At 41.9% G+C, this 23,691-nt stretch overlaps 2 protein-coding genes and 1 non-coding gene across 3 annotated transcripts; 2 read left to right on the plus strand and 1 right to left on the minus strand.

The window, feature by feature from the left end:
- Nucleotides 1-5,546: 5,546 nt before the first annotated feature.
- On the plus strand, nt 5,547-8,365 carry marcksl1a (MARCKS-like 1a). Its single transcript, XM_005922280.3, has 2 exons — nt 5,547-5,869; nt 6,997-8,365. The coding sequence occupies exons 1-2, from the start codon at nt 5,786-5,788 to the stop codon at nt 7,519-7,521; spliced, it is 609 nt and encodes a 202-aa protein (XP_005922342.1). The 5' UTR covers nt 5,547-5,785; the 3' UTR covers nt 7,522-8,365.
- Nucleotides 8,366-9,289: 924 nt separating this feature from the next.
- On the plus strand, nt 9,290-9,371 carry trnas-gcu. Its single transcript has one exon. It is a non-coding gene; the product is annotated as a tRNA-Ser (tRNA).
- A 4,703-nt stretch (nt 9,372-14,074) lies between these two features.
- On the minus strand, nt 14,075-22,481 carry LOC102313633 (gap junction beta-4 protein). The gene is made up of 4 exons (XM_005922279.3): nt 22,154-22,481; nt 17,782-17,989; nt 14,846-15,147; nt 14,075-14,763 (listed from the first exon to the last, which is right to left on the minus strand). Exons 2-4 carry the CDS (start codon nt 17,950-17,952, stop codon nt 14,430-14,432), a joined length of 807 nt encoding a protein of 268 aa, XP_005922341.1. The 5' UTR covers nt 17,953-17,989; nt 22,154-22,481; the 3' UTR covers nt 14,075-14,429.
- Nucleotides 22,482-23,691: the final 1,210 nt, after the last annotated feature.

Genomic DNA, 23,691 nt, shown 5'->3' on the forward strand with positions numbered 1-23,691 from the left:
AAACATGGGGAGACAATGAACAGGAGTCAACAAAGACAGAAAGAATTTATGATGAGGAAAACCAAAATAAAGCCTGGTGGGGAGGGTAGATGTTAAAAGGGAACCACGCTTAATTTCCCTGTAGTCACAGAGAGGCTGAGAGTCTTGCCTGCTTAAATTGTGGGAGTCATCTCAGATAAGCAAACCTCGGCAAAATGATAAGGCAAACAAACAAACAGAAGGCCAAGGCCTTCCCTTCTCCTGCCTTTCCACTGAACTGTGTACCTTTGTAACATCGGCCAGAAATGTTGATAGAAGCAGCAGTTGCCATGGTAACCGACTCTGGCCCCCTGTCTGCACGCATACAGAAATGTAGGGTGGATTGGGAAGGGGGGGGGGGAGTTTGTCGCGTCATGTCTGCCACCTTAGGCAGGGAGGTGTGTGTGTGTGTGTGTGTGTGTGTGTGTGTGTGTGTGTGTGTGTGTGTGTGTGTGTCTGAAGGGAAATCTACAGTAAACACATCCACTGTTTCTTTCCCTCCATTTTTAGAGCTTGTGTTGTTTTCCAGGCTCCCCCTGCGATGTGAACGACTGTTTTATCAATGAGGCGAGTCAAACATGCAAGCCTGGCTCAGCACTGGACATCCCTCCTGCATCCCTTCCTCCTCCTCCGTCTCCTCTGAGAGCCACTGCCAGACCCTGCACAAGCCCCTGGCCAAGATGGCTGCCATGTGCAGCTTTGTGGTTGCCTGCTGGTGAGGGCCTTTTTGCAGTCAATAAGCTAGTTGATCGAAATAATTAGCATTACAATGGGCTTTCTTTTAAGTCGACACGCTCGTATTCATGCCAGTGAAGAGGGCTGTGCACCTGATTGTCCTTGTAATTAGGTGCTTGGCAATGCAAATGCTGTGTTTAGGAGAGACATAAAATCGCATTTACAACTCGGCGTATAAACAAAGCCGCTTGGACGCCACTTTTGAGCAAAATTCAGTGTTGCATTAGCATTTTCGGTGCTTTAAATAATATTATTTTCTACTCTGAAAGGTGCTGTACGATTGCATCAGTTATTTAGGTACTCGAGCTCTCAGCTGTGAGACAAACGTGAAGTAAAACCAAAGGAAAGCACACAGGAAACAGCCTGCACTCTTGTTTTTGTGATTTTGTATGCATGGATTGCTGACAAGCTGAGGAACCTTGGGAAATTACATATTCATCATGCTGATCTGCTCAAGTAATCTGTTCAAGGTGACTGTCATAAAGATAACTTTTTCTCCTCCCAGAAGCAAAAGGAACTCCAGAGACGTGTTTCTGATGCTGCTCCCTCGCTCCAGTCCTCCTCTCTCTTTTATTTTTTTATCCCTCTCTCTTTCTAATTGTAATGCGCAGTTGGCTTGCAGGGAGCGAGAGAGACAATGGGGGCTTTTTGGTGAGAACTCATCCCATGTCAGGGGATGAAAAATGGCCAGCAGCACAAACAGGGGCATTGACTGGCTCATTGGGGGGGGGGCACCACATTAAACGTGACAGAAATAAGCAGACAGGTCAAGACCAGGGGTATTTCTTCAGCCACATTCTCGTTTTTCTCAAGGAAATCAGGACTTGTTATCATCACAGTGTGCATCCTACAAGTGTGCATGTGTGCTCTGCATAGTTAATAAATAGTAAGGCTTCCATGTCAGTGCCTTGGCTTTTTTTGTGCTTATTGCACTCTTAACGGCACCATTTTTCATTTTTAAATGGGTGGTTGGGGAAGGCCATTGCACCTCATTACCTGTGGGAGTTGTGTCTCTTTTCCGTTTGCTGAGAATGAGATGAGACGATTCAAACCTGCGAACCAATATAGAGTGACGAGCACTTTAAAAAGTGGGGAAACAGCCAGCGCAGCTCTCTTCACCCTGAAAACACTCTAATGTCACTTTTAAATTTGCCTAATAATTTATGTCCTGTTTTACCTCTGCACAAGTGGTTTCATAAGGACCCACATCCTTAAACTCTCATCATGCAACCACAGCTATTGTTTCTTTCTTTTGTGAGCAGGGACCTTTACCTTTGGACAAAGGTATAGATGTAGGCTAAGCAAAGCCTTAAGTGCTAAGGGGGCAATGAGGCCAAGTAGGTGTAAAAGAAAGCATGCAGAGGATTTTAGAGGGAGAAAACTATTTCTTTTAAAGCTGAACCCTGGTGTTATAAGACCCGCTAACACTGAGTCTTTTCAAAGCAATAATGCTCATGTTTGGTTCCTGACTAGGAACCAAAATATTACACCTACTCTCAAGAACCTTTAGTGATTTCAGCCGTTTTGTGTGGGTTCTTCTTTCTCATTGCCAAGGCTTTCTCTGGCAATCAATTACACTCCTAGTACAGCTCTAAGATGTCACTTTGCAGTATTTGAAAAGCCTCCCAGTCAGTACAGAGCGCCTTATAATCTTATGTCACTTTTAAAACTGCCGATCAACAGTCTGCTTCCTGTTTTTCACCTGCACATGCATGTCCAGTGTACATCTACATACAAGTAGAAAGATCCCTGTATTAACGTAATATTAAACTTTTGTATACACTTTCTTCTAATACCCAGGTCATAGTGGTTTGTCATGTGATACCAAAAAGAGGTGGGCCAGAGTGACATGCAAAGTCTGCTGGGAAACGCTTCAAGGGATCAGAAAACCACCTCAAAAGCATTGGATTGAAACACAAGTTGGTTTGTGATCATATTTCTGTTTAACAAACAAACCTGAAAGCATTCAACCTCTATTAAATACGGCTTTGTTTTATTTTCCTGTAACAGTTTGCAATTACACAATCTTATTAGCTACAGAAATGCAGAAAAAACATTCAGATATTGATTCTATAAATAGTGAACAAGATTACATTGTGTACTACATACTAAGTAAGAGTAACGTCTCATACTTGGAAATAAAATACTCATTAAGGGGCATGCGCCCTCTATAAGAGAAAAGAAGGTTAAATATATGTTAATTAAAATAATCATTACAATAATGGGAGTAGCTGTAACAATAGTTGTTGCTTCCACTGCTGATAAGACACTGTTATCAATCTGATGTAGGCAAGACTGCAAGGGGGTGTGAGAGCAGGAGGCCCAAAGGGGCAATTAACCTGCCTTTATACCCCCGCCCCACCATCTTTGAAAGTTTACAGATCAAAGTATCCCCAAAGTTTAAAGCATTCCTGTGTACTCAGAAAACCCACTTGCAAAAATCAGGCCAGAAGAATCTGGAAATTTGAGGTTTGTTTGAGTTTTTTCAAATTAAAGTTGACCTTTAAGTTTGTCACCCAGTAAAACACTTTTTTTCTCCAGCCAGTGACTTTTTGACCTTCTCTGCTTTTGAAATAAATCTGGGCTGACCTCGCCCTGCTAAGCTGCCTGACAGGGACTTGTTTGGATATCGTTCCTGTGCCGAGGACTCAGGGCCTCTTCCCAGTGTCTTTCTCATTTTTAATATTCTTATCTAAGAAATTTCTTATTGTTAATATAATTTTTACTCCCTTTGGTTCCAAATGCTTGATGCCAGACTGAACATAATTCCCACAGCACCACCTCACGGGTACACCTATCCTAGTGTTCCATATCAGAGCACTGAAAGGAACCACACAACCATAATTGAGCCGTGAATCCACTGAAAGGTGAGACCGGGGGGGTTAAAAACATCATGTGTTTCTCTTTCTTGACTCAGTTTGGGAGACTGTATGGAGGTCGGTTAGGAGGGGTGGGGAGGTGTAGATGTTGAACCCCTCGGAGTGTGTTCCACTCTGGGAAGCTTGGCCTGCAAATGGCTGGGGATCATTCTCTGGGTGGTGTATGCATGCCTTGCATACCACAGCTGTGACATGTGTGTGTGTGTTTGTGTGGAGGGGGGTTGTTCTAGTGGGTGAACAGGGGGAACGAGACGGACCCACGTAGGGATGCTCTAAAAGAAGGAGGAAATCATAAATTGCACTTAATGAAGCAGGAGAAGGGGGCTCGGCGCCGTGTTTTTGTTAACGTGGGGTCACATGAGGGATAAATGATGGGAAAGGAAATTTGACAATTAGGTTTAAAAGGAAGAAGCTGGTATACAAAAGCATGTATGCAGGATATAGAAGCTTTCCACTGGCTTTCATAACTCTTAAAACACATGACCCCTGACCTCTAGGAGAAAAAAAAACGCAGTGTCACTGCAGCGACCGTGGGATGCACGGTTCTAGCCAACGAGACCTCATTAATAGCCGACAGTCTGATTCACTGTCTCGGTGTCTGTGTTGGTGACAAAGCGGCCCCAGTGCCATCTCAAAGTCTCTTCTGAGTGCGCTGCGTGTTATGTAACAGGTTTTCTCTTGGAAAGCCGGGCCCTGTCACTCAAATTCCAGAGGAGGCCATTAAAATTCCTCGCTTCTCATTGATGTGCTGTTGTTCTGCGATCATCGAGTTCTGCGGAGGGCCTCTTTGAGATAAAGGATGTTGCCGGGAGGCTGAACAGCAGATTAACGTGGGACACCTCAGAGAGCTGGAAGTCCTAGGCTTGGAATAATCGAACTTTTTTAGAGGGATTCAAAATGTTTATCCATAACTGATGGCTTACTACTTCAACCATTCGGCTACTACTCTATTTACCAGATATTCAGTATGCTAGTGAACACAACTGCTTCAACTCCATATTTCTATCCTTAACTGACAACATCCACTGTTAGTCCACGTCTGCATTTTAGCTACAACTGTAACGACTCATCACCGCTACAGATGAAAAGGAACAGTTTTACTTGCTTGTGATGGAATAAAATGACTGAAATGCAGTGTGTTTACATGTTCATGCTTATATGTTTACTCGTTTCTTCTTTCATCTAACTGTTAAAGCTGAATCTGTTTTTCATGTGTTTTGTCTTAAGACATATTTTATGTTCATTTTTCATCTTCAGGCACACAAACACTGATAAAAAATACTTTTAGTGTTGACCTTTATGCTACCTCTATTTTTTCTCACAGTTTATTGAATGGTTATGATTTACTGATCACGTCTTAGACATTATTTATTTGAGGAGAATATAATTTTCTATCCAATGGGTGTCATATATTAGAGTTTTTAATCAAAACAAGAGACATGTGCACATTTAGATTTTCATTTCAAATAAAAGATAAAACGTCTTCTTTAAAATGCTTTGATGCACTTCTTTAAACTCCTTTATGTATAGCAGTGATGCTGTGCATGTACTCAGGACTTTTATTATTTCCACTGCTTGTTCTTACCTTCACTTAACTTTTCTGCTCACCTGTTCGGGTCAAACTTCTAAAACTTGTCTTGTTTTCCAGAACAGATGAATAAATTTTTCAATTTGTGCCAAATTATAAACAATTCACAAGAGAACGAAGTTTAAAATGTGTCCACAATCTTCCAGACATCTGAAGCAGCTGGAAAATAAAGTCTTGCTCATTCTCCAGCTGAGTGGCAGACTGTGGCAGTGACAGCCCGGAGAAGGAGGCCCATCCCCCCGCTGCAGATTGGACAAAGCCCGGCCGCCACGCCCAGGGGAGGGGTCTCCGGTCGATTTTGAGGCGCGGTTGAAATACTCACAGCCGTCTCCCTGACATCCTTTAATTTGAGCTCAGCCTCCGTGGGGTTCACACACGCTTAAGGGGGGGTCTTCTCGTTGACAAACCTTTGTAAGGGAGAAGGAGATCCTGTCGGATTTTCACCTCTGTTTTTTAGGCGGAAAGCTCTCACCTATCCCAGAACTGGATTTTTAAATCTCAAAAACTCGAGGGTTTTCTTTTTCGATTTTATTTTTTGTTCATAAAAACTAAAGGAAAGACAGAAATGGGAGCCCAGTTGTCCAAGGGTGGAGTAGCTGTTGAGGGCAAAGCCGCCGCCGACCCTGCTGCTGCTAAAGCCAACGGCCAGGTGAGTAAAGCGGGCCCGGTGCGCCCGAGCATCAGCGGGGAGCCACATGGCACCCGACGCCCACTGGCGGCATGGGTGCCGCGGTGGGGGGCTGGCGGTCGCTCCTTCGTGTCAGGGTTCGTTCATAGCTGTGGGGGGAAAACACTTAAAACTGAATTTAGCCTAAAATGAGGGCATCGGGAGACCTCCGGCTGGGCAGCCGTCGAGCAGCGCGCAGTTGCCCGCCTGCCTTTGTTAATTCCGCCTGCTGTCCCACTGGGGAGATTTACGCGCACATTTCACCCGAGAGCGTCGGATTTGGGTCCCCGTGTGAGTTTTGAGCGTGTTTTCTGTCATGAGTTGAGCGGATAGTCGCTTTGAGCGTCGAACAAAAGATGCGAGGCGAGCGGTGCAAAGGATGCAAATGCGCTCTGCTGGAGGCGCATTTTGCGGAGTTGCAAACAAAGCGCGTGCAGGCGCCAGTTCTGACCCCATTTCCCCCCCGGCTGTTACCCACACACGGTCTCTCTCTCTCTCTCTCTCACACACACACACACACACACTGTGGAGTGGGTTTCCGCGTAAACTTTGAACAATTTAAATATGTTAGAAGTGAATTGTGCGTTTCGATTAGTGGTGTGTGACTGATCCGGTCAGGATACGCGTTATTACAGAGATGCCCAGATGAACTCATGTGACCCACTTCGAGACATGTAAAAACGTCCCTGTTGCTGCTGTTGGTGAGTGCGTGGACTGATTGTGGCTTTGTCTGAGCTGAAGCTGATGTGAGCTGTCTGCGCTCTTGCGTGGAGCTGGTAGATGTAGGATGAGAGCGCAGAGCAGGTTTCACGGGGATTCCTTTGTTCCCCAACTTGCTGGTAGTGTTGATGTTTTTGATGTAGCACTACTGCCCCCGTGTGCCAGCTCAGAGTAATACAGACAGCTGTTAAATCCCCCCCCCTCCCACCACAGTCAGAGCTGCTCTCCTGAAGAATAACATGGATTAACTGTAGGCATAAATGGGCTAATGTTAATGTGTTTACAGTGCGCTCATCTCATTATGCATAAATAATTCTTCGTTTCCGCAGGCAGTGTGTTTGCGTTGACCCACCTCCAGTGTTTTAATCTATGACTCTTTCTCTCTGCAGGAGAACGGCCATGTCAAAACCAACGGCGATGTTTCAGCCAAACCCGACGGGGAAGCAGCGGCCGCGGATGGAAATGGAACCACGGAGCCAGCCAAGGAGGGCGAGACCAGCGCTGGAGACGCTATCGAGCCTGCTCCTGCGGCCGAGGGCGAGGCAGCCAAAGCGGAGGGCGAGGCTGCCAAGGAGGTCAAGAAGAAGAAGAAGTTCTCCTTGAAGAACTCCTTCAAGTTCAAGGGCATCTCGCTGAAGAAGAACAAGAAGGGCAGCGAGGAGGGCAAGGAGGAGGCCACCTCCCCTACGACCGAGGACAAGCCCGAGGAGAACGGCCATGCAGCCAAGGAAACCAAAGAGGAGACGCCGGCCACCGAGGCTAAAGAGGGCGAGGCCGCAGAGGCCGCTCCTGCACCCGAGGAAGAGGCCAAGGCAGCCGAGGAGGCCCCACCAACAGAGGCCGCACCCGCCGAGGAGGCCCCTGCCGAGGACACGACACCCGCAGCCTCCGAGGGCGAGGCCAAGGCAGAGTGACTGCACTCCAGCACGGCACCTGAACTGATTTTCCAAGATTAAAGTATATAAAAATATATATGAGAGACTCGTGCCACGCTCTTAAAGTTATAAACAAAACTACAAAAGAAGACAAAGGATATATCACGTTTGCTGATTCAACCACCAGTTCACTGCCTTTTATTAGTTCTTCGACAGACGGAAACTCACCGGGCCCTCTCATGATGAAAGCGTTGGCTGGCGTCGCCCCCTCATGGTACACACAGGGACTGGCGTGCGGCGAAGGTAATGGATTGGATGTGGAGCGAATCAGGAATACTGACTTATTTTCCCAATTCATGGAGAAGCATCCTTTTAAACAGCGTGGCAGCCCTATAGCATCTTATTTTTCTTTCTCATCTTTTTTTGGGATCTAAAAATTGTCACCGTCAGCAGAGCGGGGCAGACCATCTCCTTCACTCGAAATGACTGATATATGGACACATAAACCTTTCAGATCATCTTATTAATTTTTAGAATTCTACATTCCTATGTTTTACCCCCAAATTTCAAGTATTTTGTCATGTATAGGGAGGAGAACATCAAGGAGGGGAGGTGGAAAAAGATGTCTTTGTTCGTGCATTTTGGTTCTTTTTCTGGCTAAAACCACATTCGAGCTTCTTGAGTGTTGCAGTGTTCACATTTCAGAATTTATGGCGCAGGGGTTGGGATTGTGTACAAAAAAATGTGAGCTTTTTATCTGCAAACTGTCTCTGTAAATATGTTTTGGCCAATATTTTTGGTTCTCTTTATTTTGCTATCGTTTGAAGATGTTAATGGTTTTACTGTAACTTTTAATAAGGGTAAATAAATGTTTGATCCCCTCTGTCTGTCTTCTGCCTTGTGATTCACCAAGACCGGAAAATCTGGCTGCTTAAACCTGCAATCTGGACTGATTGCAGTACCACATATAGATGGGATACTATAAACTGGATTCAAACACATGATGGCATATTGACACCACATGAATAAATATCAGGTGAGCATGTACAGGTCATGACAGCAGTAGACACCCTGAGAAATTAAATTATTAACAAAAGGAAAGATTTAAAGCATCATTGTCATGCAAACATAACCTTAATGCAAGAGCTGCACGACCTCATGTGGTCCAGTATGTGGTCATAAAGCATGCTGAGTCACGTGTAGCAAAGCAAAGCATAAATATACATATATCCTTACATAACTAATTAATGTTAGGACGGAACATATGGGATACGCAGGCACTAGAGGCCATTTATTTGGCGACCCTCTAGTTGTAATTGGTGGTCTTTATCTCCCTCTGCTGGAGCTACTGCTGTACTGCAAGTGCCTGTGCCGCCTGTTACCTTCCGGTTAATCATGAACGTTTCGTTTACACGTTGTTGGTGTTTGTTGCAGCCTCCTTTTCCTCACAGCTTTGGTAAGCCTTTAACCACACGCACACACAGATTTAAACCGATCAGCTCGTCGAACATCGACGAGTCCACACAGTGGCTGCCACCCACTCATATGTCAATCAAGATTATCCTTCGCTCCTATTGGTAGTTGCTAAGTTGAGATAAATTTAACTCAGCCCACTTTGTTACGTTTACTTTTTTTTGTTTTTTTTTCAGACTTTTTACAGTGAAAGCCGTATTTACTGTTAGAGTGGCGCAGAAACAAAAGCGAACATGGCGTCAAACGCTTTAGCTGTCCACCGTTTATCTATGTATCATGTTTGCATACTGGTGAGGCTGATGTCCAGACTCAGTAATATTCGTGCGGGGTCACAGACGAGGTGGCCGAGTGGTTAAGGCGATGGACTGCTAATCCATTGTGCTCTGCACGCGTGGGTTCGAATCCCATCCTCGTCGCAGTGAATGTTTTGTAGGTAAAACCTGAAATGGCTATTATTCCGTGTGACAGTTCGACTCGGATCCTTTTTTAACAACACGTTCCGTCTTGAAGTAAAGAGACATTTAAATTTTTTAAAAGATCTGTCGCCTTTTTTGGCTTTTTTGTTAAACTGCTTTGAAAAATTGGATGAAAACCGCATTACTCTTGTCTTTTAAATTCCTTGTGCAACAGGGGTGTCAAAGATCAGGGTTGAGGGCCAGAACTGGCCCACCAAAGGGTCTAATTTGGCCATCTGGATGTCTTAGCAATGTGCTAAAACTATAGTGAAGTCATGTCTTTTTTTTTTTTTTTAAATGCATTGCTTTCCTTTTATTGGGTCTGGCAACATTAAAGATGAGTGAAAACATAATAAATTTAATTAATTTATAAATCCTGACAGGTTTTTAGTTACAAAACATGTAATGTGTCTATTTTCATGTGGATGCAATGATATTAAATGCTGAAAGTAAACAGTTTAAAAGATGTTAAAATTTATTTTTTCATGCTGGAGTTTTTAACTTCATGAGCTGTCTGTGTTTCATGAAATAGAATTAAAAGTCTCACAATCATCATGAAATACCGCTGGTCACTTATTCGGGCAATTATACTGAAGCATTGCCTGACATACAAATAAAACTGTATGTAGTTCAAACTAATTTGAAGCATTATTGATATTAACTTTAACTTAAATGTTCATAAAGTGTGCAAATATGCAAATAAATGTCACATTTGTTCAATTTTGAGAATGCTGCTATCTAGTGGTAACATGTTTAAACTGTTATTGTTCCACATTTTGACTTTTTTTGCTCCGGTTTCAGTCAGATAAATATGACAAATGGTGTATTTGTGAAGTACTCTGTGTTTTTAATGAAAAATGAAACCTTTATTTGCTGTTTAAGCAACAACGCAGCAGCATTGTTGGATAATACTGCACATATACAGCTTCATTCCTGCAAAGAAAAGACAGTCTACACAAACAGTTTATAATCAGTTTCTTTTTTATTACAAGCAGATAAATATATCACTGTAATGTCAACAACAGCCTGTTACTTATATAAAAAATAATCTTGGACCACAGCATGTCATTCCAGCTGACTCATAGTCAGAGCAGAAGTGAGTGCGAAGTTTAAACTAGAGATTAAAGTAGACATGTCTCGTAAAAATCACACAAAGACAGTAGCTAAGGTTCACACTCTCCACTTTAAATAGTAAAAATCTAATAACCGTAATTAAAGGTAAATTTTAAAACCTGATGACTAAAGCTCATCTTAACAGGCCACACAGCAAAAATGTGTCTAAAACATGTCTCCCAGGTGTCCAGCAGATCACTTGTGTTTGCTTTCTAACCATTCCCAAACTTCAGCTCTGATAACGGTTAGTGAGAGTCGGATATTTTCTTCTTTACTGTAAAACTTTGCTACCACCACCTGACAGCTACTCTGACTGACTTCTTTCCAAAAGTGGGATAAAAAAATGACTTAAGGATCATATTTCAAATTCTGTGGCCTTAACTTAACTCTTGGACCCAACTGCAGTAGTGGCCACAATTTGGATATTGCAGTCTGGCATTTTTGCCTGAAGGTCAAAGGGCCCAAGGCACAGTTTTTACACCCATCTGTTGCCATTTAGGTACCACCAGATTTGATAATCAAGAGCAAGCACAGGAAAAAAATCCATCCATCCATCTGTTGCTCCAAGCTAACCAGAGGAGTCCATCCTGTCCCTGCCCTTGTTCTAATCTCACCAGTGTGCCCCAAGGTTTTATCTCATGCTCCTCACTTAGAAGGCACCTACTTGGCACTTTAGTCTAATGGAGAGACCAGGCACCTTTTCCACAATCTAATTTTTGGGACATAGATGAGACCATAGATGATGGTGGGAGTGTAGATCGATCAGTAAATCAACAGCTTTGTTTACATTTGGCATATTTTTCTGTTTAAGTATCAGAAAAGTCAGAAATAAAAACCACACCTGATGTTTTTAACTGGGGACAGACCTCCTGCCTCCATTGCTGCCCCGTGACATTACGGTGGCCTTATTAAAGCACAAGATTCAACCACCAGATGATGGCGCTAACAAAACAATAAAAATAGATGTGTCTATAATTAACACACATTTCACTGAATATTATTTTAATCTTTAGAATTGTATACAAAATTGTTAGATCTTTGTCAGGGTTGCAGTTTTACTGCAAAAACTGTGCATTAAATGCACCGTAGACCTCAGATCAGAACAAGCCGGGTGTATCTTAGTGTAAAGCAGGAATCTCAAACTCATTTCACATCCTGTGACACATCTTAAGTTTCCGAACCAGTCAAACACCCCTTTCTGTCAGTGTAAAGATGCTAAACTGCACAGTGCACTTTCAACAGTGCAGTTTCAACAGTGCAGTTTTAGATAGCAAGTGTTGTAATCTGCAATATTTACAATGGTGTGAGACAATTAATTAAATAGTCGTTTGCTGCAGATTCTTAAATCAATAACCTAAAATTAAATTCCATTTAATTTATCTTGTTGATACGGAATAACCTGAATGTTTGTCCTCGCATCTTTGTGACATAAACAGTGAAAAAATGCGATGTCGGACCGCTGACAGTCCTCTTCTCCAGCAGTGTTTTCTGGTCAGCAGCTCTAGGTGCCATTTCTTTAACCCAGCTGACATCATGAACGTTTCATATGCAGCTGGATGAGAGGATCATAATCCACAGGAACTAGGGATAGGTACCGGTATCCGGTGCCATTATGGCACCGGTTCTGTCATAAACGGTAGTAACCAGACCGAAAAGCAGCGCACATTTCAGTGCTTTTTTTTCCTGAGATGTCATACACTTTGGATTCTAGCCAATCATTTTACCTTTGCAGCGTAGTAGGCGGGCCCAGGTACGTACGTTCTTTTAGAGCAGAGCTACAGATTAAAAATGCCCAAGGCGAAGCGGTCAAAAGTCTGGCTGTACTTCACAGCAAAAGATGCAAACTCAGCAGCCTGCAACAAGTGCTTTACAGTTTTTTCTGAATGCTTAAACCCTAACTGTGATTCCTGTAGCACAATCTCTAAAACTATTCAGACTTATAGCAAAACCACTCACTGAGTTTGCAAAACTAAAAGCACAAAAACTGCTTTGCACTCAGTTTGCAATTTTGTAACACACACTTTGCAAAACTGTAGGCACAATTCACTGCACAACACTCAATTACCAAATTTCCAACACACTCCTAGCAAAAGTATACACATGTATGGCTATCATTAACACTAATTTGCCAACTGTCTGGCACACTTTCACATGTGAAAACTTTTTTAGATAATTAGTTCACTTTGCAATCAGCCTAAGCACTATAATACAGGTAAGCTGTGTGTGCGGAGTACAATGGAGGGAGCAGAAAGAGTGAGAAGTAGAGGAGGCCGAGGAAGAGGACGTGGAGGTGAAGAAGTAGGATGAAGAGGACGACAAGGACAAGGAGGAGCAAGAGGAAGACGAGGAGGGGGGAGAGGAAGGGTAGGAAGAGTAAGAAATAGAATTGCTGATGACATCAGAGCTACAATAGTGGACCATGTAATCAACCGTGGAATGACCCTGAGGGTAGCTGGCCAACGGGTCCAGCCTAACTCGAGCCGCTACACTGTAGCAAGACCATAAGGACATCTTGAAATGAGAATCGGTTAGTACAGTCACTTCGCACAAAGATTTGTAGCACTGCCATATGCCAATGAGAAACACACCAATACCATTGATGTAAAAATACTGAAATTGTTACTTTACAGAATTGCTAGATGACCAGATGCTGGGGGCAGAGGAAGCATGTTCACTGCAGACCAAGTAACCCATATAGTCATTATGGCGATTGCAAATAATCCTATACTTGGAAATAAACACTTGTGTTTGTTTTGATGTGTTTGAATAAACACCAGTACTTGAAGTTTGGATCCCTCTATGCTTATGGATCTATGACAGAAGTATGAGCTCAAACTGACATAGCCTACCTTGTGCACAGAGAAAGCAAAAGCCAGATGTGTTTTGTATTCATACCATCAGTGTGCAGTTGGCGCATTGTGTGCTTAGTAGATGATGGCTTGTGTGTACTGTTTGATACGGAAACACCATTTTTACAAGGTGTGAAGAGTTAATCTAGCTGTGTTTGCTTTTGCAAGAGAACTACAATGTTTTGATTATTGGGTGACAGGTTTTCTTATTTGTGTGAAGAGTTTTGCAAAATAGCCAATAGTTACAAAAAATGTGCTTAAGCAATCAGAAAAAACTGTAGTGATACTGTGCAAAGGAGGTAACACCTCGAATCTGATGAAACACCTGGCGACGCTATAGCTTTTTGTTAAAAGCCGAGAAATGCACCGTATTTGATAGCTTGCTGCAAGACCTCACACCGAGCACATCTACTGCGGTGTGGTGCCTGTTATCGGACCCGGAGTTAGCAACATCCCCCAAAAACCCGAAAGAGGAGAGTCCTGGCCCCTAGCCCTGCCAGTGTAGCAGAAATGATGACGGATGATGATGCAGCAGCAGCCGTTCTTCTCTGCGTGAGTAGCTTAATGTTGTTCGTGTGTAATTTACGTTGAGTAGGCTAACCACGTTATTACATTAATGCATGTAAGGTGAACTAGCAAACACCATCATAGCTACATGCGGCTGTCTTCTTGTTTGATGGCAGATACTCCCTTCACCCTGGCCAAAAAGGCTAAAATGACCAAAGAAAAAGTGGGAAACAGTTAAACATGAGAGGTTTTTGGACCAATTTTGTGTTCTCCATTCTTTAAGCACCGGTTCGAGCACCGTTTAAGCAAGCTCTATCCAAGGATGTTTTGTCATTTCCTTATTCTACTCACTGCAGTACTAAAATACAGCTGACATTTTTCCCACACTAATTTCCAAACCTAACGAGCTTTCAAAAGTACCAGTTTGGTACTGGTATCGGATAAAACCTAAACAATACCCATCACTTACAACCCTTTTTGATCAGTTTCAGTAGTCTTATTGGGTACTTTCTGTTCCTGTTGGCGAGCCATGATTGCAGCTTGCAGAATGCTAGAGTACTGTAGTTTTAGCATCCTTCCTCTTGCTTAACTCCAGCTCGCTGTCGGTCACTGTCGGATCTCTCCTGCTTCTGCACTGAGAGCGTGGCGGAGCAATGGTAGTGAGCTCGTGCTGGTCAGCGAAGACGAGCCTCTCGTTCTCATGTCGGATCTTTAATATTTTCATGATGCGCTTGCCGATGAGGTAAATCATTTCGAGGATACACATGAGGATGCAAACCGCACTGGAGATGACCATGAACAGCATGAAGATCTTTTTTTCCGTCGGACGGCTGATAAAGCAGTCAACGGTGTTGGGGCACGGCGACAGCTGACACTTGGACAACCTGACAGAAAAGAGTACAGCAGGTTTTAACGAGTTCAGAACAACACTGATTCATTTTAATAACAGTAAGTTACCAGCATTACCTGGGCAGGTCATATCCATGATATAACTGAAACAGGATATAGAGAAAAGCTGAGTCAAATCCAGCTTTGAAGATCAAACTCAGCAAATACGTCCACCATAGGCCTCCTCTCTTCTTGCCAGGGTTGGCGTAGAGGTGCGAGCCCTGGTGCAGCTCGACGTATTTCCTATCCTTTCCTTCACGGAGTTTCACGTGAGCCATCACCATCAGAGACGGGCAGGTGACAAAGATGAGCTGCAGCGCCCACAGGCGGATGTGGGAGATGGGGAAGATGTGGTCATAGCAGACATTGGTACAGCCGGGCTGCAAAACAAAGTCGGGGTCGTAACTCGCTTAAGTAGCTCGTCTCACGTCTCAGATGGAGAAAATCAGCAAGAGCAAAGGATTTTTGCATTAAAGAGAAACTTGGAGAAAAGAAAGTGGCTGTATTTTTATTTTAGAGTACAGCTAATGCAGATGTCATATGATGATAAATACAAACAGAGGGACTATTGTGGTGTCAGAATGAGAAGCTGATGCAGAAGGTTTTAATGCCTCTGTATGACGCTAAAAACTGACGATGCTTTGAAACCAGTTTCTGCTTTTAGGGCATAAATATAAAACAAAAACAAAGTTTAAGACAAAAGATACAAAAAGAACCAGGTTAGTGAGACATGAAGTATTTTGCTTTTCTTTACTTTTTGCTTGCTTTCATTTATTTGAGAAGATATCCTATAATTATAATATGCTGTACACAATATGCTTTTAATACAAGGCTTTTAATGTAACACCAACACTAATTCAGTCTTACAATCTAATTTGGTAAATACGTGACAAATGAAAGGAAAAGCTCAAATAAACGAATGGCTGCAGAGGCTTTCACCGAAGTGCACAACTGAATTAACATTCAGTCGAGGTTTAAGGCAGGCATTGGAAATGCTGGGTAGGTTCTGTATTGATCGTGAGAGGAGAAGATCCCACTGATTAAATGGAAGACAAATAAATCGCAGCGCACAAAAGCTGCAAAACTGGCTCCTGTTTTAATAGGAACAGTGAGCAAAGGAAGGTTTGCCTTTATGATGTGTGGAAAAGTCATCAATAATCGTTTTGTGGTCACGTTCAGTGGCTGTGATGCTCGTGCATTAGTGTGAACAGTAAGCATAAACAGACCACAAGGTGAAAGTTCATAAACCCGTCCTATTGGTGGCATTTTTCGGCGCACCTGTACTCTGACAGGGAAGGATCAAATCACTACATTAGTGGCGTCCGGTGATTCTTGGAACACAAGAGATGGATTAACAGTATGAAAACGATGTGAGTCATATTTATGAAGTTACATTTGTTTTGTTCACGACCGCCGTTCATGTCGACTGAACTTTTTTACGATCACTTCGTTAGTGTCTTTCTGATGTTCGGTTCAACCGTGTTGTCTCGATGTGATATCTGTCTGTTGTTTTGACTTTCATCGCAGTGTTCGACTGTGTCGTGCTGCACATCACACACAGAGCAACACAGTCAAATGACATAAAGACTACATGCAAAACAGAGCGCTCACAACACGAGACCAAAGAGGTAAAGCTGCACTGACAGACCGAAGTCACTGCTGGGCAATTTTTCATCTTTTAGTTCATATGACAAAGTTTTAGCGTTCTTCATTATATAACAGTTTCAAATTTAGAATAAAAAGTTCTGTGTAGAGAAGACTGAAACATTATATCAGACAGCTGCACTGAATTTATGTAGATCTCAGCCTGCCAACATATTGTGTCTAAGAGGGAATTTCGTCTTTTGCAGTTACCTTTGTTAGAAAAAGTTAGATGCATTCACTGAGTCATAGTACTTTAACAACGTTCTGAAAGAATTAAAAGTTCAACTTATGGGATAATCTAATTAAATAAAATTTTGTATCCTTTAAAAAATATGCAGGATTACAGATTTCCTGCTACCGCGAAGGTCAAATACAAGGTCAGTGTAGAGGTGAAATAGAGGCTTCATTAGATTTATGATGATACTTAATATATTTTACATTTCATTAAACTTGGATGAAGAGCAGAGAGGCCGTCTGAAAATGAGGAAGGTTTCTTCAGTCCATTCAGGTAACGGGGTAATTAACCCTGGATCCCTCCCAATATGCAAGGACATGTCAGCGTATGTTTGTGAGTCGTCAGGAGATGAAAGGACAGAAAAAAACAAGTTCGTCCCGAAGACGAAACAGCTAAGAGCGAGCTGAGCGATGCAGTCACAGCTCGATTTGTGTGACCTTAACGTCTCATATGATGGCAAGGTGTGGCCATGGCTCACAGACATGTTCTGCCACTTTGAGATGTGTTGGCTACATCGGTTTCAGAAGCGCTTTGGCTGAACATCAGGATGCTTTGACAGGTAATTAACCGTCAGGCACGATGTTTATGTGGGTGGAAAACAACCTTGTATGTGGAAGACTTGGTGAATCAAACCTGAGGAGGAGTGAAGCTGTTCTGGGCTAACATCTTTGTTTTCAGTTAAATTTCTTCACAGAAGTTTTATTATAATCCAAAATGACCCAATTAGACCATCCAAAGGCACTGTATGTGTGAGTAAGTCATTTGGTAGCTGAATCTTTTTCTTTAATCAACTGCTGGTTGGTGATAGTTTCTGCATCAGTAACCAACACAAATTCAACTTTTGAGGACAGCTGACATTAATTTTCAGCCCATTTTCTTTTCATTTATCTATGCTTTGGACTGTAAAGCACATTCTTTCAAACCAAGACCACAACCACCATCACCACCTCTGAAGTGACTCGGGCAGGTTAACTTTCCAGTTTTAAAAACGTCTTTATATTGAGTGTAAATGTAGAAAATCAGTGGACCAGATTTCCCTGAAGGGCTTATGAACCAGTGCTGTAACATTCTCAACAACTCTTATTTCTCCCTGTCACTGAAAAACATTGGAAGGTGGGGTTAGTGACAGCCTTACCTGTCGGGTGTTACACACAAAGTCTTTGTTTTCGTCACCCCACACCCTCTGAGCTGCCACCACGAACACCAACACCCGGAACACGAACACCATGGACAGCCAAATCCGCCCAAACGCCGTGGAGTACTTATTGACTCCGCTCAGCAGATTCTCCAATCCTGACCAGTTCATCCCTGTCGCTGCTGGACTGGCCTTGGAGATAAATGCTCTGTGAAGAAAAACAAAAATACAAGTTACCTTCCCTTAGATTTAGCTTTGCATTCTATTCTTATTCTCAAATTTGGTCTTGCTATCGTTAAAGATCAGCTGCAATGTGGGTCACATAAATACATGTCTGGGCTTGCATGAATTCATTCGTATCAGCCAAACAGGAGAGAGTACACATTTAGAAACACTGTAGGTTTGCACAACAGTACAACTGCTGATTCCCTTTAATGCCCAATAAATCATTATTTAGGCTTATTCATCTTATCTGGATCCTCACTAATGAAACTGCATGCTTCAGTAACTGTAACAAAATGCAAACAGTTAAAATAAAATAAAATAAGGGCCATAAAATGATGAATAAAATAAATCTACCGTTTGTTTGCATTTGCCTACATGTAGAAAAATATGACCACCACAATTTTATGTTAGTTTAAATTAGCTGTGACAGCTGACATCCTCTGAGATTGAAGCATTAAATCTAGGCAAACGTGCCAAAAACCAGCCCCAGAAACAAGTCAGGCCCTGTGGACTTAGTTTAAAAACCCAAATTTAGAGCAGAAACAAGCACACTTAAGGCCAGCTCATTTTTTTTCTTTTCATAACAAATGTACAGGAGATTAACTTTTGTTTAACGCACCCATTTACAGTGTATACAAGGCTTAAAGTTATGTATTATTGTGGGCGTGGTTCCCTTGGTTGACAGATGGGTGCCTGCACAAGTGGCTAACGCTCTTTATCTCATTTGTCGTTTGTCATATTGGTGCCTTTTGAAGCTGACAAGTCTGTGCTCCAGTTTTATTGGTTCTAGTATTAGAACAAGTATCTGATTCTGAATGCATGCAGTTGACAGAAGCAGCTTGTTTATGAAGCAAGTGTTAAAGCAATATGGTCACATGTCCTTCAGCAATGTTTTTGGGCTGGTTAGAGCATCTAACCACTTGTTTACCTTACAAAATGTAAATGGAGCACTCAAAGTGATTTATATAACATGCCTCATTCACAAAAGCATTGTTTTTTGCTTTCTAGCTAACATTCACACACATTCATGTTCCGATCGATGCATCGGAGAGCGACTTGGGGTTTGTATCTTGCCCAAGGACATTTTGCATGCAGACTGGAGGAGCGAGGGATCAAACCACTAACCATCCAGTAAATCTTTGACCTGCTCTACCTCCTGAAATGCAACCAACACATTTCTTTCTTGCAAAATGGATTATTGCATCTTTCTTAAGGACAAAACAAAGCATCACACACAAATGTGCAGGGAAGCTTGTGAAAATCTTGAATTGTATTTGAGTTATTGTGCTAATGCTTTTTTTATTATAGACATTTGAGCTTCTCATATTAGAAAAAGACTCACGCTCTTCTCAGTTTGACTGTGTATGATGTCAGTGGCAGTGGATATACCCAATACGATCGTCACAGACACACTGCTTTGGCATTAAAACCTTAAAGGCAGATGAAATGGCTTGTTTCAGATAGAGGATAAATTCAGAGGCTGCCTTAAGGCTTGGGATAAGCCGAATAAGACTTATTTTGAGCAATGAATCCTCCAAAGTTACTCTACTACGGTCCAAGAATAGAAATATGAAGCTGTAAATAACTGAAGGTGTTTCTTAAATATGTACACATATAATCTGAGCACAACATGACTGTATGTCTGTGTGATTTTAACACCTAGAGAGTCTTTTATTAACACTGTGCTCTTGGATCCTATGTGCTCACAGGTTATCTGTCAGTATCGAATGTCTGCATGTTTGCTGCTGCTGAATGACATTTATCAGTGAACACCCTAATGACATGCACCCCAGCTTATCTACGAGGCTATGGTTTCTGAACACTGTGCAGTGTGTGCAATCAAAGTGAAGTTTTCTGAACTCTCAGAGTTTCCAAAGCTTGCAAAGACAAAAACATGCTTTTGATGCTTTTGGCTACATTTATGCTTAGATTTTTATGTGCTTCAGGCAAATGTTAAATGCAGAAATATAGGAGAAGAAGCTTAAATAGAAGGTGTGGGTGTATTCTTTCAAAGAGAAAAGGATGAACTTTCAAAGTATACTGCAGTCGTTTAGACTGTTGTAGACTCCCCTCTACAACAGTGGAAGAAAGAAGGAAATAAAATCCATATGGTTTCTGTAACACGCACAGGCCTCTGTGGTTTCTGGCGCAGTAGAAGGTCAGTCAGTGTTTAGAAAAGAGTTAAATATTTGGAATTTACGAAAGAGCATTGGCTCAGTTTGGAGGAGTTTTCTCTGTTAACACTTTAAACTCCAGATTAACTCCTGCAGCAGAGGCTGTTTATGTTGGGGTCAGTATTTTTGAATTGAAGGCAGTATTCCAGGATGAATTTCCTTTTTTGTAAGACAAATTAAATATTGTTTTAAAAATAAAGAAACTGTTAAATCTTTGTAGAAACGGGGCAAAAAGTATTTTAAGATTCAAACTAAGCAACAAAAAGGTCGATAATACAATGCATGTGTAGATCGTATTGTCATTGGGAGTGTACGGTCGACCTCTGACAAGCACAGACCAGCAAAACGGTGACCCAACTGAGACCATGAACTCAGGTATGGCCATTATTTTGGATGCTCAACACTGCTTACAATCAAACCTTTGACAGGTAAAATGCCACTAAGACACCTTCACCAAAACTTCCAGTTCAGCCACTTTAACACCAACGGTTTACTCCTGGTGGATGGGAGTGGCATGCGTGGGAATGCAGGGAATGCAGATGTTCATAGCAGCAAAGTGGACAGAAACAGGAAATAACAGGAAAAAACAGCACGAAAAGCACAGACAGTTCTTCAGTGGACATTTTTCACTTGAGCTACTTGTATGTTATCATTTCTGTCGTCTGCACAGTTAGCTTAACGATCAACCACAGCATAAGAGAGCAGCCAACATGGAGCGGTTTGTGATGCTGCCCCCTGGTGGCATTAATCAGTTATAACATGTAGGTGACAATCTGCAAAGCTGTCCATAGGCTCTACGTAAGACCAACACACAGCCATTATTAGCTAAACCATTGCTCTGACTTTTTGAGGGTCCAGTAGGTTTACGACATGTAGAGTAGCCAAATTTCATTCCCAGAGTGAAAACGTTTTTAACTTTTTATGAAATTCTGTTGCTTCTTTTTTCTCCAAAAGGATCATTTCACATTTAATTGTAGCTAAAATGACACAATTTATTTAACAATTGTAAAAAGAAAAAATTGTATTTAAAAATTTTATAACCATTTTTGTTATACAAAATCACTGTTATCAGTATTTTAGCTGTGCAGAAGTGAAGAAAGGTTTGAAAGCTTTTTGGGACCTGTTGTGCTGTTGGACAACAGAAGCAGAAAAACATAAATGAGAACAGCTTTGATGGGATTTCAGCTGTATTTAAGTTTATATGAGCACAAAGAAGAGGACAGAAGCAAACAGCTTGTAATGTTAGCCGCGCTCTGTGCTAAGACTAAACTTAAAGGGATTTCCCAATTTTTGTGGGACAATTATTGTTTAATAAAAGGAATCAGTAGTGGTTTCTACTAATGCCACTGTGGACGTGCTTTGCTCATAGCTTGTACAGTCTAGTTTAACAGTAGTGGACTGAGAAGCAGCTGATCGTTGGTGGCGGGCATTCTGACAGTTTGTCAGTGATGCAGGAAAGAACCAAAAGAAATACAAACGAGCCATCCCAGGATCCTCAGCAGCAGTGTTTTGTACCATAGACATATATTTGGTTACAGTCATGTAAGAGACTAAAGCAAAGAGAAAACCTAAAAGACATAAAGGAGGCACTTTAATAGAAACTTTATGTATCATCGGTGGCTACATGGAAAGTTTTTACTGTAATGTGAACCCCGCTCCACCACGCCTCGGTCTTTTTGATGAACCTAGAGTTGACCACCATTTTTTTCCCCTCATATTCTAACACTTAGTCATAACAAAAGGAAATGTTTGTTCCATAGCTGGTTATTATTTTAAATGAGTTTCCCTATTTTTCTAGCATATAAACAACTCGTGTTCACCTTTTGCATTACTTTTAAAAAGAACAAAAACATACTTTAGCTTGGCCAGGGGAAAAATGACAGACTCCTGAATACAGTTTCCATGTTTACCGCTCACTCCTGACTTTAGGATACAGTAAAATTATTGAAAACCAAACAGAGAAAGGAACTTACTTGGAAGTGAAACGCCACTTAAACACCCCGTGTGCCGACACCAGCAGGCGAAGACTAAGCACTGAAGGGAAAAGCTACTTTCAGCTTTTCAGCTCCTTTTTTTCCCCTGCTGCCTCTGTCTACTCATTCTTTCCTCAGAACGCCTGCCAAACCAGATTCAGCAGCGACGTCATGACAGACGCACACATGAACATCGGCTGTGTAGACTCCACTCCCTAGAAAACATGTAACCTAACACGTTATAAATAAGTAAAGCAACAGACACAAATTCTTCATTGAGAAGGAAGACAGAACATCCAGCTATGTCAAACAGAAAGCCTGGTGTGTGTGTGTGTGTGTGTGTGTGTGTGTGTGTGTGTGTGTGTGTGTGTGTGTGTGTGTGTGTGTGTTTGTGGGTTGAAGAGAGTAACTAGAGAAAACGCCACACCCTGAATGCGGACAGCTTGTGGAAACTAATGCAAATATCCTCAGATGGCAAACAGCTTAGCAGAATCATAGTATATCAAACAGGGTTGGGAGCAGATTGCAGCAGTTTATCTCAACCTGTTTAATGATTGTGACACACAGTAGATTAACAGAAATCAGCGCTGACAGCCTGGATCTTTGATCTGGATAAACCTTTCAAGTTTGTGTAGCCATGTGCGATAGGTGGCTAATCAAAACAGTTTACAGTATAGGAAAAGCCTGCTTTTTGCCCGTCTCATCCTCCAGTGTGATTTTCCATAATAAGTGTTAACTTTCTGTTCGGTCTGTCTGTGAAGGTTCTCAGTCATCCAGGTCATTATAATCTTAGCTTGGAAAGATAAGCGTCTGGACTTCTTTAAGTTTCTTGAATTGGTGGAAAGACACTCCCATAGGGCTTAAATATGAGACTCTCCACCAAGCTTCTCGGATGAGAGGTGAAATGTCTTCAAGAAACTTAAAGAAGTCCAGATGCTTTTCTTTCCAAGCTCCTTAAATTTCTGGTGTGACACTGGCATTTGTAATTTCATTCCTATAGCACATTGCATTACATGCAAACTCAGTGTGCTTAATAATAAAAACATAAAAACAGTTTGCATTTTCTGCCTGCCTCTGTTATCAGATTACAAGCAACAGGGAACCCATATTCACTGCAGGTTTTCTCCATGTTGAACAAACCAAACAAAGATTTGGACTAAGGGTAAAATAAATTTTCTCAGAACAGAACAAAAATCTGTTTTTCAGCCCTGAAATTTCCATGTGGATATCCTCTTTATTTAAGACACTGTGAGGGCTGGAAAAGGTACGCTTCTTGAAAAAGGTCCCAAATTTCAGTGCAACCCTGTGTAGGTACTGTATTTTGGAAAAATAGTATATTGTATTACTTATGCTGAGATTACCAGAGTGAAATCGATTCTGAGGGGATTGAGTCGAAACCTTTTTCCAATTTGACAGATTTTATATGAAATAACCTGCATACAAAACAAATAGCAGGACATTTAGGTTTGGGGAAAAAAAATGTTGTTGTTTTTAAACAGAGGAAGTTAAAATACATGTTTTTCTCTAATAAGTTATTT

This window comes from Haplochromis burtoni, unplaced genomic scaffold, assembly GCF_018398535.1.
Source record: "Haplochromis burtoni strain Fernald_Lab_line unplaced genomic scaffold, NCSU_Asbu1 Contig_55, whole genome shotgun sequence".
In the NCBI taxonomy this organism is placed as follows: Eukaryota; Metazoa; Chordata; class Actinopteri; order Cichliformes; family Cichlidae; genus Haplochromis; species Haplochromis burtoni.

Excerpts from the sequence above, each read along its gene's own strand:
- marcksl1a (XM_005922280.3), top strand. The coding sequence starts at position 5,786 with ATGGGAGCCCAGTTGTCCAAGGGTGGAGTAGCTGTTGAGGGCAAAGCC. Across the intron at positions 5,870-6,996 it reads CTGCTAAAGCCAACGGCCAG|GAGAACGGCCATGTCAAAAC; the intron begins GTGAGTAAAGCG and ends TTCTCTCTGCAG.
- LOC102313633 (XM_005922279.3), bottom strand. The coding sequence starts at position 17,952 with ATGAACTGGTCAGGATTGGAGAATCTGCTGAGCGGAGTCAATAAGTAC. Across the intron at positions 15,148-17,781 it reads TTGTGTGTAACACCCGACAG|CCCGGCTGTACCAATGTCTG; the intron begins GTAAGGCTGTCA and ends TTTGTTTTGCAG. Across the intron at positions 14,764-14,845 it reads CATGGATATGACCTGCCCAG|GTTGTCCAAGTGTCAGCTGT; the intron begins GTAATGCTGGTA and ends CTTTTCTGTCAG.